Here is a 14,905-nt window from a genome sequence, read left to right as displayed (position 1 = left end):
AGGGAACGGCAGGGGTTGATGGGGCAGGAGTCCGAGGGGGGCTGTCAGGGGGCAAGAAGCAGGAGGGGTTGGATAGGGGACAGGGGACAGGCCATGCCTGGCTGTTTGAGAAGGCACAACCTCCGCTAACCGGCCCTCCATACAATTTTGGAAACCCAATGCAGACCCTCAGGCCAAAAAGTTTGCCGCTCCTGCCCTACGTGGCTCTCTACTTGCCCAAGCTGTACTTTCCATCTACACTGCTATTTTTTAGCAATGTTGTGTCCCACAACTTCCTTGCTGATGGAGCCTTTCCTCACCAGAGGGAAAGACTCAGGCAGTGGGAAAAGACGTTGTTAGCTCCCCATTGCTGGAGCCGTTCTCCTCAGCAGGGAAAAACTGCAGAAGTGGGGAAAGGCTCTGACATGGGGGAGACAGTGGGGAAAGGCTCAACCTTTTAAATGTAATGTAAGTATTCCTAACATATTTTAAATGTTCATTAACTATACAGTGGGAAGAAACTCACTGATGAAAATCTGACAGGGTATAATTTGGTTGATCTTGTTTATTATAATGTTAGATCACTAATCAGACTAGTGAAAAGTTTGATGTAACACACAAGAGGTTAAAATGAACAAAAAGGACCAGTGCAGTTGTAAGCACAGTAATAGTTCAACATGCCAATTGTCCAAAATCTGTTCTTAGTGGCCATACCAAGTTGGGTTTTGGAGCATTACTAAAGCTTAAAAGGTCTGCTAATCACACTGATATCAGATTCAAACCTGGAGACCAATCTTGAAGTTTTTGTTCTGTCCTTCCTCAGGCAAAATAACCATTGTTATAGCTGGGAGCTTTGTCCAAATAAGGATTTCAAGGTTAACCCTCAGATATTTAAAAACAATCGTGATTTTTTTTATTTCATCACTTGATATGACAAACCATAAAGACAAAAAAGTAAACACTGAAGGCTAATTTCAATAAATGTCTCAAAAGCACACGGTTTCTGTGGTAGCTGTGTTAGTCTGTATCAGCAAAAAAAAAACAAAAAAAAAACCGCATCCTTATGACACCTTAGAGACTAACAAATTTATTTGGGCATAAGCTTTCGTGAGCTAGAACCCACTTCATCAGATGTATGAAGTAAAAAATACAGGAGCTGGTATAAATACATGAAAAGATGGTGGTGCTTTACCAAGTTTTAGGTCAGTCTAATGAGAGAAATCATTTAACAGCAGGATACCCAGGGAGGAAAAATAACTTTTGAAATGGTAAGAGAGAGGCCCATTATAGACAGTTGGCAAGAAGGTGTGAGTAACTGTAGGGAGAAATTAATATTGGGGAAATTAAGTTTAGGTTTTGTAATGACCCAACCACTCCCAGTCTTTATTCAGGCCTAATCTGATGGTGTCTAGTTTGTAAATTAATTCCAATTCTGCAGCTTCATGTTGGAATCTGTTTTTGAAGTTTTTTAGTTCAGTCTCTCTGATCACTCAATAATAGACCTCAAAGTGGCAATTCTTCAACAAAAAGCTTCAAAAAATTGAAATTGAGAAGGATTCTATTTAAAGTCTTTATATAGCAAGCAAAACATATTTATCCCTACCTAAACATATATTGAAAATAATCTGAGATACTTTTTTACTGCAGTTAAATTACCGGAGCCACGGGACCAGTGGACCCTCTGCAGCCATGCCTGCGGGAGGTCCACCAGAGCCATTGGACCGGCAAGTGGCAGGGGGCGCCCCGTGCTGCGAAATGTCTAGAGCCGGCCCTGTTCGGCAGCGGGGGGGCCCTTCCATTCTGGGACCCGCCACTGAAGTGCCCCGAAGACCCGCGGCGGGGGCCCCCCGCCGGCGAATTACCGCCGAAGCGGGACCCGCCGCCGAAGTGCAGCCCGCTCTTCGGTGGTAATTCGGTGGCGGGAGGCCCCCGCCGCAGGTCTTTGGGGCACTTCGGCTGTGGGTCCCTGAACAGAAGGGCCCCCCGCTGCCAAATTACCGCCGAAGACCGGGTTGCACTTCGGCAGCAGGTCCCGCTTCAGCGGTAATGCGATGGCAGGGAGTCCTTCCGCCCCGGAGCAGAAGGACTCCCCCGCCAGCGAAGACCGGGAGCAGAAGAAGCTCTGGGGCCCGGCCCCGCAAGAGTTTTCTCGGGCCCCCGAGCAAGTAAAGGACCTCACTCCAGGGGCCCCTGCGGAGCCTGGGGCCTGGGGCAAATTGCCCCTCTTGCCCTCCCCGTTGGCGGCCCTGCCGTGTCTAGAGGGCAGATGTATCAATCCTTGGTGGATTTGATATTCCTTAGTCACTCTGAGAAGATTTAGTTGCTAGATCACAGGAGATATTCATTGTGCCAGGACATAGACAATACAGTGTTCAGCAACAATCTCTATTCTGTTGTACCACTGAAATAATATCACTTTGTTTCATGAAAAACACTGGCCATTTAAAACAATTAATCTTTTAATTGGGGCGGGGATTGCACTGAGTTTTATACAATCTGAATGTGAGGGAGCCTGTTAAATTAGTATTTATCCTTATATCAGTGCAGCATTGTCCCCTGTAGTATATTTTCTAAAGCTTTAAGTGAATGCTTACAAGGACTGGTAGTCAGGTATTTAAATTTTATGATTGATCCAGGTCACTAGTTGGAATATTGGCCCTGGTCAGCAATGAACAGAAAATTCTTCTTTGAGTAATTGCACATATGCATTTCATTCTTGGTGTACGTGCACCCCATGCACAGTAGTCAGAAATTTTTATTTCAGTGGCACCCATCAGGGTGGCTTGAGCACCTCTGCTGTCGCACACCACTAAACTCCAATATAAAGGACCCAGCTGCCGCAGAGCATCTCAGTCCCTTCTTACCACCTGTGATAGTTGTTGGAATTTCATGGTTTGCCTTAACTATTCACAAGAGCACTTGCTATCTTGTTTTATAGTTGCTTAGTACTTAGTAAGTGTTAGTTTACATTTAGTGTTCTTTTTCAGTCACCAGATCTGGGGTTTCTTTTTCTTGGTACTGAGGGATGCCTTGGTCACCATGCATCAAGCCCTGTGTCTTTTGTTTTGGGCCAGTGCCCGACAGTGAACCACACTCAAATTGCTTGAAATGCTTGGGGGAAGCTCTTATTCAGAATCCTTGCCAGAGTTGCAAGAACTTTAAGCCAAAGACTAAAGACAGAGAAGTGAGGCTGAAGTTTTTGCTCCTGGAGCAGCCCTGAGACTTCCATCAGAAGCTATCTGTCTTGACTTGGCATCAAGAGCTTTGGGATTGGTTAGGAGTGTGCCTCTTATGCTGCCTGAGATTTGGCACCACTTGCCCTCTCCAGTGCCCAAGAAGAGGCATGAGACCTCTAGACAGACCACAGAGAAAGGAAAACTGCTGGTAACCAAATCCTCTAAGCATGGGGATAAGAGTAGAATACAGACAAAATACAAGCACTCCCCATCTCAGATAGTGTTGAAAGCAGCATCATTGGCTCCAACACTGAGGGAGGCACTGTTGAGTCTGGGGCCTGAAGATGTGCCTTCTACATTTGTGACCACAATGACTTGAGCCCATCTTGGTACCGACCTTGCTTGAGGCATTTGCAGCGGTTAGAGGTCTTCTGAGTCTGTCAGTACCTGTGTCCCTGATGGTGCTGGAAACCATGCTCTTGGTACTGGCAGGCAGAGGTGCAGCAGTACCGAAGCAACCTCCTTGGCCTCAGACTTTATGCCCCTGTTGGTACCATAAAAGGAGAAGTTTGCAATGTTAGTTGCTTTACACTCTTCACTGCCTCTGCACGTTCTCCAGCATAATTGGAGAAGGGTAGAATGCTAATAATAATCCCCCCACCCCAACCTTGGTCAGCAGAGAGTGATTAGTCCTCTGAATTGGAGATTCGTTCCTATGTTTCCCAGCCTCGGAGCCAGTCATACTACTCCTTATCCAGGTGTTATTACCTGGGGTTGCCTCGAGCTCCTCAAGCTGCAATGGCCAGGAGTTACTGGGGCCCACCACCCATCCAATGGTTCTTTTGGAATCTGAAGATTCCCCCCAGTTTTCAAGTCATGCATGAGGCGTTCCTGCTCTGTCTCCTCAGAGAGGCACAGAGAGTCTACTCACCAGATACTACCTGTCCCTGAGTCCGGTTCTGGGCCCGGTAGTGAGCAGGAAGTGGTGGTTCAGGAGGAGTCTGCTGGAGAGCTTATGGAGGAGGGCCAGCCTCAACCTGTGCTGGCTTCATTGTCCTCCTGCCCGATGAGGCAGTTTCCTCAGGAGGCATCTCATCCCCTTCTGAGGATTATAGAGCTCACTGGCTCAGTGTGTGTGTGAAGGTGTTCACTGTGTCCACCCTTAGCCTTCGTTGACATTGGTGACAGATGTATCTGTGCTCATCTGGGTCCCCTCCAAACTCAGAGTTTATGATCTTCACAAGGCATGTCTCTACAAATCAATGTCAGGGAACTAAGGGTTATCTGCTAGGATGCCAGTTTTTCCTATCTCGTGTCCAGGGAAAAAGCCTGTTTGTTCTCACAGACAACACAGCAACAATGTTTTACCTCAACAGGCAGGGGAGGAGCCTGCTCTTCCCCACTTTGTCAAGAGGCCATTCACCTCTGGAACTTTTGCTCTGCCAATTAAATCAATCTTGACCCCTCTTACTTTTCAGGGGTGCAGAGTGAGCATGCTGACCATCTAAGCAGATTGTTTACAAATCACCACAAGTGGTCTTTCTGCCTGGATGTAGCCAAGTGCATTTTCCATCAGGTCAGGTGCATTTTCCAGCAGTGAGGAAATCCCCAGGTAGATCTATTCACAAACAAAACTAACAGGAAATGCCGTCAGTTTTGTTTCATACAAGGTTGCAGTCCAGGTTCCATCACAGACACTTTCCTACTATCCTGGCTGAACAATTCTGCTATGCTTTTTCTCCAATTCCACTCCTACACAGAGAGTTGCTAAAGATCAAGTGGAACCATGCCTAGGTTATACTAATAGCTGCAGCATTGCCCTGGCAGCACTGGTTCTCCATTCTCATGGATCTATCAGATAGGCTCTGATTTCACTTCCTATGGCCTCAGACATCATTTTGCAGTGTTATGGTTGGCTGTTCCATCCAAACCTGCAGGCACTTCATTTGGTAGCCTAGAAACTCCGTGGTTAAATCCTAGAGAGGAGTCTTGTTTGAGATGTCTTGTTAAATAGCAGAAGACCCTCCACCAGGGCTACTTATATTTCAAAATATAAGCAATTTTCCTCCTGGTCTCATCAATTTGAAGTTTTGCCAATGCACTACTCAATCTAGCATGTTCTGGACTATTTATTGTTCCTATATATCAAGGTCCACTTGGCAACAATATCAGCTTTCCAGCCACACATGGACAGCCTTTCTATATTTTCTAATGCTATGTCAATCAGACTTTTGAAAGGCCTAGAAAGGTTGTACCCACAGATGAAGGAACCTGTTCCTCTCTGGGACTTGAACTTAGTTTTGTTTAAGCTTATGGGGCCTCATTTAAGCCTTTAGCAATATGCTTCTGAGTTACACCTGTCAATGTAAGTGGCTTTTTTTGGTAGCCATCACTATGGCCTGTATGGTTGTTGAGCTGTATGCTCTGACGCCTGAACCTCCTTATACAGTTTTCTTGAAGGATAAAGTATATCTATGCCCTCATCCAAGATTTCTCTCTAAAGGGATATCTAACTTTCATGTTAACCACTTGATTTATTTTCCTACAATAGAGATGAGTAATGCCTGCACACCCTAGATGTTGGAAGGGCTTTGGTGTTCTAAATAGAACTAAACAGTACCATTTGTCAGCCCAACTATTTGTGGTCATCACAGATGGGATAAAAGATCTCACAGTCTCCTCACAAAGAATTTCATTATGGATAACCTCTTGTGTTCATGTATGTTATGTCCTGACTGGCATTCTCCATCAAGCAGAGTAACTGCTCATTCAATAAGATCTCACGTGGCTTCGATGGCATTTCTTATGCATGCCCCTATCCAGGAAATTTGTAGAGAGGCTACCTGATCTTCAGTCCACAGCTCTGCATCCCATTATGCCATCACTCAGTACTCCAGAAACTATGCTAAATTTGAATGAGTTGTACGCCAATCTGTGTGTACATCAACTCCGATCTCACCACCTGCTTTATAACTGGTGAGTCACCAAGTGTAGAATGCTAATACGCAATCACTCAAGAAAAAATAGTTACTAAACTTCCATAACTGTTGTTCTTTGAGAGGTGTTACACATGTTCAATCCACGACCCACCCATCTACTTCTGTGCAGTGGGTTGTCCAGCAAAAAGGAACTAAGTAAACTCTGGGATGGCTGGGCCCTTCATACTTGAATGCATTAGCACACAATGGCAGAGGGCGTTTCAACCATCCTGGCAGAACCACTGAAGGAAAAGTTTCCAATGACTGCAAAGGCCACACACATGCCAAGAGTGGAATGGACATGTGCAACGCATCACAAAGAACAGCAATTACAGAAGGTTAGTAACCATTTTTGCTACCTTCTAGTGACGGTTTAATTATTTATGTGAAATGAGTTCTCAGTCATTTTCCTGCATGGATACTTCAGAAGCTGCTACCAGAATTGCTGCCTTTGTTTGCAGTCTCAGAAGAGAGGGCAAAGACAGAAGTAGTTTTGGAAATGAATTCCCCTGGCAATCTTCTAGGTTAGGGTTGTTGAACTTTGGCCAAGACAGTTTGGGGGAGTTTACAATGTCATTCTATGTATAATAACTGATTTTTGATTAAATAGATTTATTGCTGGTGCTGTAAATTTAGCATTTGTCCCTTTTAAAAAAGTTTGTTTCTCTCTCTCTCTATTATTTTATGTTCTGTAAAAGTTAGGGAAAAATCCAAACTGTTCACAAATTAGTGGTTTCCTTTCAGAAGAAATGTATTGGCTTTTATATAAGAGGCTAACATGTCCTGTTGGTCTTTAGGTGAAAGTGTTGAGGAAAATGCTAGTGTTGTTGTCAAGCTCCTTATTCGACGCCCAGAATGCTTTGGGCCAGCTCTTAGAGGAGAAGGAGGAAATGGTTTGCTGGCAGCTATGCAAGGAGCTATTAAGATCTCAGAGAACCCAACTCTTGACCTTCCATCTCAGTGCTATATAAGAGAAGTGTAAGTAAATGTATATGCTCTTTTGGCAAATGTTGGTGTTTCATTAGCTGAATTATTAATCTTGTATACTACAGTAGTATCTAATGACTAACCATGTTTGCCCCATTGTGCTAGGCACTGTATAGACACAGAGTGGCAGACAGTCCCTACCTCAAAGAGTTTACAGTGTAAATTGATAAGCCAGACAGAGGGGGGACAGAGTAGGATAACACACAAGGAGAGTGAACAGTGTGATAACAGCAAGCTTCATGTTGGTTCTATGATTGCTTTTTATGGTGGGTTTAGTTAGGAGTGGATCAGCAAATGGAAGGAAAGGTGAAGGGAGAGAGAACATGGAAGGGAAAGGAGCTAGAGGGGACAGGGCAGGAAAGCGTTGGGGAGAGGAGCAGATGTGGTGTGAAATTGAGCTGAAGAGATTGTGAGGGTTGTGAGGAACAAGAGAGTTGGAGCACACACACACAGCCAAGGAGCACTGAGCTCAGAAGGTTTTTCCCCTGAGGCCACATGGCAGGAGGAAAGAAAGTCTTAGTGCCCAAGAGTGGTGCAGGTGATGTCTCCTCTGCAGAGTTCTTGGGTGAGGGGGAGAGGTGACCCCAGCTGGCTACTTTTTACCCCCGCCCCAGAGATTCAATAAAATCTATGCATTATTGAATACTTTACACAGAAGAAATGGTTTTGCTTCTGGAATTCTGAAAGAAAAGATTAAGGCTGAGGTTTTCAAAGCAATTCAACAAATTGAAAGATACTTGTCTAAATCCCCTAATCTGCTTTGAAAATCTCAGTGTAAGAAACATCTTGAAGTTTCTTTCCATTTGTCTAAAGCAATGGACGTATTTTTCTAAACCACACTGTAGAGTACATTTTTGAATTGGTCATTGTCACAGAATCCTCCTGTCAGCAAACTCGTGTCTATCGTCACACTCACATTTACATGAAGTGCAGTAGTTTTTTGACTTTACAAATCAATTAGAAGTTGATAACTCCTCTTTAATTGATGGTAGACAGCATCCTAATAACATAATAGAAGAGTAAACAATTATTATTCTTTGAGTACTTGCTCATGTCCATTCCACATTAGGTATGCATACTTGCCTCAGCAGTATCCATAGGGGACCAGCTCTGGCGCCTTCTGGAGTGGTGCCTGCATGGCGCAGTATAAGGCGTGCTGCAGGCTGTCCCCACCCTCAGTTCCTTCTTGCCACCAGTGATGATGCTGGAACATCTGCTACTTTGGCTAGCATTGTCTCGTTCTCTGTTCCTTCGAACTCTGTAGAACTTGTAATGTGGTAGTAGTTAGTTGTTACAGTTAGCTACCCTTAGCAGTAGTTCTTGAAGTTCTTATAGTCCTGAATGGGACTCAGCCAGGGGATGTCCTGTGCCCATCAGTGATCCACATACCAGCTGCCGAAGGTGCTTAGGTGAAGGACACATAAGCGACAAGTGTCAGATCTGCAAGTCCTTCAAACATAGGATGAAAAAGGAGCACGATATCCATCTAAAGTTGCACTTAATGGAGATGGCACTCATTTCAGCACCAGAGCAGCAGTCCAACTCTGCACCGAACACCGTGGCCTCCGTACACAGTGCTCCACCGGTGCCATCCACAAGCCAGTACCGATCTCCCTCCCTGGCTCCAGTCAAGAAGACGAAACAGACTGTGAAGGGAAGATCTCTTACCTCCTGTAAGGGAAAGGAGAGGGCTGTGGGCGAGCCAAGACCTGTGCCGGGCAGCTCAACACCCCTTTCGGGAAGTCAGACCCCAGCTCAAGTCAAGTGGTGCAGCCCATCCCATACTTTGCCTAAGACTGCAGATAGCGATGCTGGCCCTGGCCAGCTTCAGGTGCCGTCAATGCCCGAACCCCTTCAAGCAGCTCAGGACATCCTGACGCTCCCAGTGGCACCCACACCGGCTCCCGCAGTACCCCAGTCTCAGGAAAAACCCACGTTGGGTTCAATGCGTGTGTTCCTGCCTCAGCGGTACTGTCCCCATCGAGAGGGATGTCCTGCCAGCATTCGCCTGCCCGAAGCTGTCACGCCTCAGGACTAGAGAGGCAGACTCAGCGGCGCCCTCTTCAGTCCCCACACCAGGGGCACCCATCGAGGGACTTGAGGAATACCTTTCCGGTAGATTGGTGCAGATCTTCAGAGCACATACCACCTGGCAAGAACTCTGGGACCAGCCACAACCATCTCCAAGGGCCCAGTACCAATCACAGGACTGATCGGGGATTAGAGTCCGCCGATCACCGAGCTGTCATTGCCCATCTCCAACAAAGAGGTCGCCCTACCAGGAGGATCTTCCCAGCAGCTGACCCGTAGTTGCTTCCTGTCCCATTTGACATCCTGGTACCGGTCGAGTAGCATAAGGCATGGATCGCCGGGTGTCCGACGCAAATCCACCGAATGCCATCCGACCCAGAGATCCCAACCAAGTTGCCCGTCTCGCTCGGACAGGTTGGCTTCAAGACGCAGCGACCAGCACCGGTCAGACAATAGTCACCACTCCATCCAATCCTGGTTGCCTGCTACTGACCGCTCTGCTTATAGCTCCAGCATGGAGAAAGATTCCCTGACTGTGGGACAAGCCCCGATAACAATGGTGCCGCTCACATAATCAGCAGCAAAACCTGTCCCATGGCCCCAAGTGCAGTGGCCGGGGTCACGGTACCCGTGGAACCCTTGGGGGTTCACCCAACCTCCCCAGGCTGCCCGGTCGGTGTTGGGAGCCTCAGAGAGGCCAGAAGCCTCAGTATCCCATCCCCCTCTGGTGCTCAAGTCTTTGGGAGGGGGTAAGACCCCACAGGTCCAGGAGGACCTAGGCTGGACCACCAATGGACGTTAAGGCTCCCATGACACGAGCATCGTCCTCGTTGTCGCCAGATGAGGCTATCATGGGGCCCTCACACCCAGTTCCTCAGGATGATGCCACGGTGCACCAGGAACTTTTGAAGAGGGTCGCTTCCAACCTGGGACTTCAGGCAGAGGAACTGAAAGAGCCCTCAGACTCTCTGTTAGATGTCCTCGGCTCCTGCCAGGATGGCTCTACCCCTTCCAAAATCACTGATGCCCTGTGGCAGACTCCCTCTTCCCTGGCCCCTATCTCTAAAAGGATTGAAAGCAAGTATTTTGTGCCACCCAAAGGGCATGAGTACTTATATTCCCACCCAGACCCCAATTCCCTTGAGATTGAGGCATGGGTTTGCCAGCACTAGTTCGGCACACACATGAACCTGATAGCGACCCCATCTCTGGCCCCTGCCCAGCTGATTGGACCTGCTGTCACAGGACCATGGTCGGCTCTTACACCCCAACCTCACATCCCTCCAGTTCTTGGCATGGATACTGCATGGCTGAACCTGGAGGAGTGGACCTGTTCCGAGGTCTAACAGGTCCACCTGGGATATAGGAAGCCCTCAATCAGACTCACTTATGCTGGGCGTCCGAGCATGGTATCTCTTCTTCCTGGGTCTCTTTCCATACAATCTGTCTTAGATTATCTGCTTCATTTGAGGAACCAGGGCCTGGCACACTCTTCCATTAGAGTGCATCTCGCAGCCATCTCCGCTTTTCACCCACCAATCCAAGGACAGTAGCGTTCTTCCATGACATGACGGTCAGATTCTTGAGAGGTCTTGAGAGACTCTTCCTGCAGGTGCGGACTCCTGTCCCATAGTGGGATCTTAACTTGTTCCACTCTAAGCTCACAGGCCTCCCCTTTGAGTCACTGGACTTCTGCTCCCTTTCTCATGTGTCATGGAAGGTCGCGTTCCTTGTGGCGGTGACATCAGCAAGATGGGTCTCTGAGATTAGAGCCTTGACCTCAGAACTACCGTACGCGGTCTTCTACAAAGACAAGGTTCAGCTGTGCCCCCAGCCGGCCTTCCTGCCAAAGGTGCGGTCCACCTTCCATATGAACCAGGACGTCTTCCTCCTAGTGTTCTGTTCCAAACCACACAAGTCCAGTGAAGAGAGGTGTCTTCATGCCCTGGACACCTGAAGGGCCTTGGCTTTTTAATTAGAACGTACCAAGTCTTTCCATAAATCAACTCAGCTCTTCATCGCTACAGCGGATAGGATGAAGGGCCTTCTGGTGTCCTCGCAGAGCATTTCCAATTGGATCACCTTGTGCATAAGGATCTGTTATGACCTAGCAGGGGTTCTGCCACTGCTAATTGTCAGAGCCCACTCAACAAGAGCCCAGGCATCTTCATCTGCCTTCCTGGTGTACATCCCTATCCAGGACATCTGTAGACCCATGACATGGTCCTCTGTCCACACATTCATGGGTCATTATGCCATCACTCAGCAGGCCAGAGGCGACGCTGTGTTCGGCAAAGCTGTGTTGTGATCTACATGTCTGTGGACCCCTACCCACCTCCAGGGGTACTGCTTGGGAGTCACTTAATGTGGAATGGACATGACCAAGCACTCGAAGAAGAAAAGACAATTACCTTTTCCATAACTTGTTCTTGAGATGCGTTGCTCATGTACATTCCACAACCTGTCCTCCTTCCCCAGCAAACTTGAGAACCCGATACATATTTTAGATACAGAAGTATTAGTGTGAACTTTCAGATGTGGAACAGGGTACATAATTTATAATCGGACTTTTCATATAAAATGTACACAGGGAGCATGCTACAGAATTAATGAAAAATATTTTTAAACAGAAAACATGAAAGACTTTTCCTACCTATTCTGGGCTAACTTATAAAATAAGACTACAATAAAACCTGAAGAAAAAGTGAATAATAAATGTATTTCTTAGTGTAGAAGAAATTAATATGTGACCAGACACAAGAAATAGGTCAATAAACACTGCTTTCAATCAGCAAGAGCTTTAGTCTAAAGTTTTACACAGTCAGCTTATAATGAAGAATCCAACCTTATTTTAGGCTATCCAATGTCAACCAAAATATTCACGTTTTTGGTTCCTTTTCAGCAGTGTTGAAGAAGAGGAGGAAGATGAGATTGTGCACATGGGCAATGCAATTATGTCATTTTATTCAGCTCTGATAGACTTGCTTGGACGCTGTGCACCAGAAATGCATGTAAGTGGCTTTGCTCTCTTGCTCAGAAATAAAAGTAAAAGGAGTTGGGTAAAGTATACAAGCTGCAAATATCTATATCCATTCAAGTGACATTATACTGAAAACACATTATATAAAAAAATGTACTTATTGCTAAAACTGTTAGTACTTCAGCCCAGATTTTGGATATTTGCATGTGTGTTGGACTAATAAAGGAATCACAGTATTTGCCTTGACTTGTATTATGAGTATAAGTGTAAAACTGCTCATCTAGGCAGCTTAACTCAGATGAAGTACAAGAGGTTTGTTTTTTGAAGGACATGGTTTTATACAGAGTTTTATAGCTGCATTAGTTATGATGCAATTAAATTACATGACTTGCCTAGGGTCACGTATTGAGTAAGTAGTCTGGAACCCAAGGACCTTTATTATTATATCTGTATGACAATAGTGTGTAGAGATCCGGAAGGGGGGCACGGAGCTGAAAGGTAATTTCTGTCCTGAAATATCTAATTAGGTAAGAGACAAATGGTGGAAGGGGACATAGAGAAACACAAAGGTGAAGTGTTTCATCCGAGTTCAGCCAGCATGTCAGTATGAGAGTTGTGAAGCAGAACCCAGGGCCAAAATCCAGGTTCCATTGAAGTCAACTGGAGTTTTGCCATTGACTTCAGAAACATTAGGATTTCACTTTACAGGTTTTACAGTGCAGTGCCCTATCCACTAGGCAGCACTGCCTCTCCAAATATGTAAGTTAGTTGGTGACGCTGATGCCTTATAAGTAGGGTAGAAAAGAAATCACAGATGCTCTGAACGTTCTTCTTGATCTCTAAAGATTTGATTAAATGAAACTGTACAGAGTTGAAAATAAAATGTGAGTCTTCAGGATAGAAGTAGAATGTAGGAGAAATTAAAAAACTTGTAACTTCTACTCTTAAGGAATAGAGTTAATTATTCTTCGATAAAAACAAACTTTGCAAGCTACTGACAACGGAACTGCCCACTTGCTAGTTGGTTTTACCACATTAGTTTTATTGTCCTGTAACATACCTTGCAGAAGCTGCTAATGCAAACCAATGATTGTGACAACTCACATAAAGATTAGCTGGTCTGCATTTAATTCATCACCCAGCAATGAATAATTTGCAAAACTGTACTGATATTGATGCTAGATAGGAAGCATCTCTATGGTGGGAAAAAGATGGTAATTTATAAATGAATGTATATTACATTGTAGGTTTTGCCATAGCAAATGCCATAAATAAATTCAGATTTATTTTTTTAATTTTAGCCACCTTTTTCATTTGCTCATAACTTTCTCAACCATTTCTTAGAACATATAACTTCCCCTGTGTAATCTTAGGCCAAAGATAACTGTTTTGAAAAGTTTGAGGAAAATCAGTTTGGGTGTTTTGAATAGTCTAAATATCTAAGCTAAACACAAAATAAGTTCACACGAATAAACATTCTGGGGAAGATTTTCATAGGCACATAGGGCAAGTGGGCACCCAATTCCCATTGGAAGTTTATAGTAATGATGCACCTAATCAGCTGCACACACACAAAATGGGAAATGACTACCTAGGAAGGAGTACTGTGGAAAGGGTTCTGGAGGGTCATAGTTGATCACAAGCAAAATATGAGTCGACAGTGTAACACTGTTGCAAAAAAACCAAACATCATTCTGGGATATATAAGCAGGAGTGTTGTAAGCAAGATATGAAAAGTAATTCCTACACTCTACTCTGCACTGATTAGGCTTCAACTGGAGTATTGTGTCCAGTTCTGGGTGCCACATTTCTCCAGTTTGTCGACATCCTTCATGAAAGTCCAGAGAAGAGCAACAAAAATGATTAAAAGTCTGGATTTGTTGCTTTGGTACCCAAGCTAGTGAGATAAAAGCCAGCTTTGGTATGTCAAACTGAACCCTGTGATTTCAGTGTAGTCACTGCCTCAGTGTGTTTTCAGAAATCTGTGGCATCCCATTTAAATTGGGACAGGCAAGAAGAAAGGAATGATTAAAAACTGGAACCTCCCTTTTATATACTCTGTGTGTGTGCGTGCACGCAGGAGGGGGTGGGGTCAATAGTGATTTACAAAACAAACAAAACCCTCAGTATTAATATTTCAATCAAAGGTTTTGTCAGTGTTTTTCAATTAACTAAATATCTTATTTTATATGTATGATCATGTTTCAACAGCTTATCCAAACTGGGAAAGGAGAAGCTATTCGAATCAGGTCAATTCTTCGTTCTCTTGTGCCAACAGAAGACTTGGTTGGGATTATAAGTATACCACTAAAGCTATCATCAGTTAACAAAGGTAACTTCAGTTTACCATCATGCAGACTTTTCAAAAGTGTTTAAATAGATATACAGAAGTTTTTGTTGCTATAATTTCTATGGACTTTGGGCTAAATTAAACGCTAGTGTGAGTGCATCTCCACCTAAATCAGTGAAGTTGTGCCCACGTGCACTAGGGGAGCCTTTGGCTACATTGTCTGGCCATGCCAGAAGAAAGACAGGAAGCAATTATTTAGTTAATTCACAGAAAATATCTGGGAGTACCTATCAACAAATTGGACAGTGTGGGTCATCATCCTTTCTTTAATCAATGCCAAATAATCCCCAATCAGGTTCCATCTATACAGTGGCTAGGACTGCCGTGCCCTCCCATCACAGAAGGTAAAAGGGGTCTATAAAAACTGAGCAAGAATGCCTTTATAAGTTTTGCACTGGGGCTGTGACTCTACAAATATATTCTG

At 45.0% G+C, this 14,905-nt stretch overlaps 1 protein-coding gene across 15 annotated transcripts in view; it reads left to right on the top strand.

The window, feature by feature from the left end:
* Positions 1–14,905, top strand: part of RYR3 (ryanodine receptor 3) — a 630,986-nt gene that overhangs the window by 357,262 nt on the left and 258,819 nt on the right. For 10 of the 15 annotated variants that reach the window (XM_050954771.1, XM_050954772.1, XM_050954769.1 and 7 more), the window contains 3 exons: positions 6,931–7,111; positions 12,054–12,162; positions 14,343–14,463. In XM_050954771.1, the coding sequence (XP_050810728.1) occupies positions 6,931–7,111; positions 12,054–12,162; positions 14,343–14,463 (411 nt within the window). The remainder of the gene's footprint in view (positions 1–6,930; positions 7,112–12,053; positions 12,163–14,342; positions 14,464–14,905) is intronic. The other 5 variants (XM_050954773.1, XM_050954774.1, XM_050954770.1 and 2 more) reach the window with 1 other exon arrangement.

This window comes from Gopherus flavomarginatus, chromosome 5 (assembly GCF_025201925.1).
Source record: "Gopherus flavomarginatus isolate rGopFla2 chromosome 5, rGopFla2.mat.asm, whole genome shotgun sequence".
NCBI classification, from domain to species: Eukaryota; Metazoa; Chordata; order Testudines; family Testudinidae; genus Gopherus; species Gopherus flavomarginatus.
This window is presented reverse-complemented; position numbering and strand designations above follow the sequence as displayed.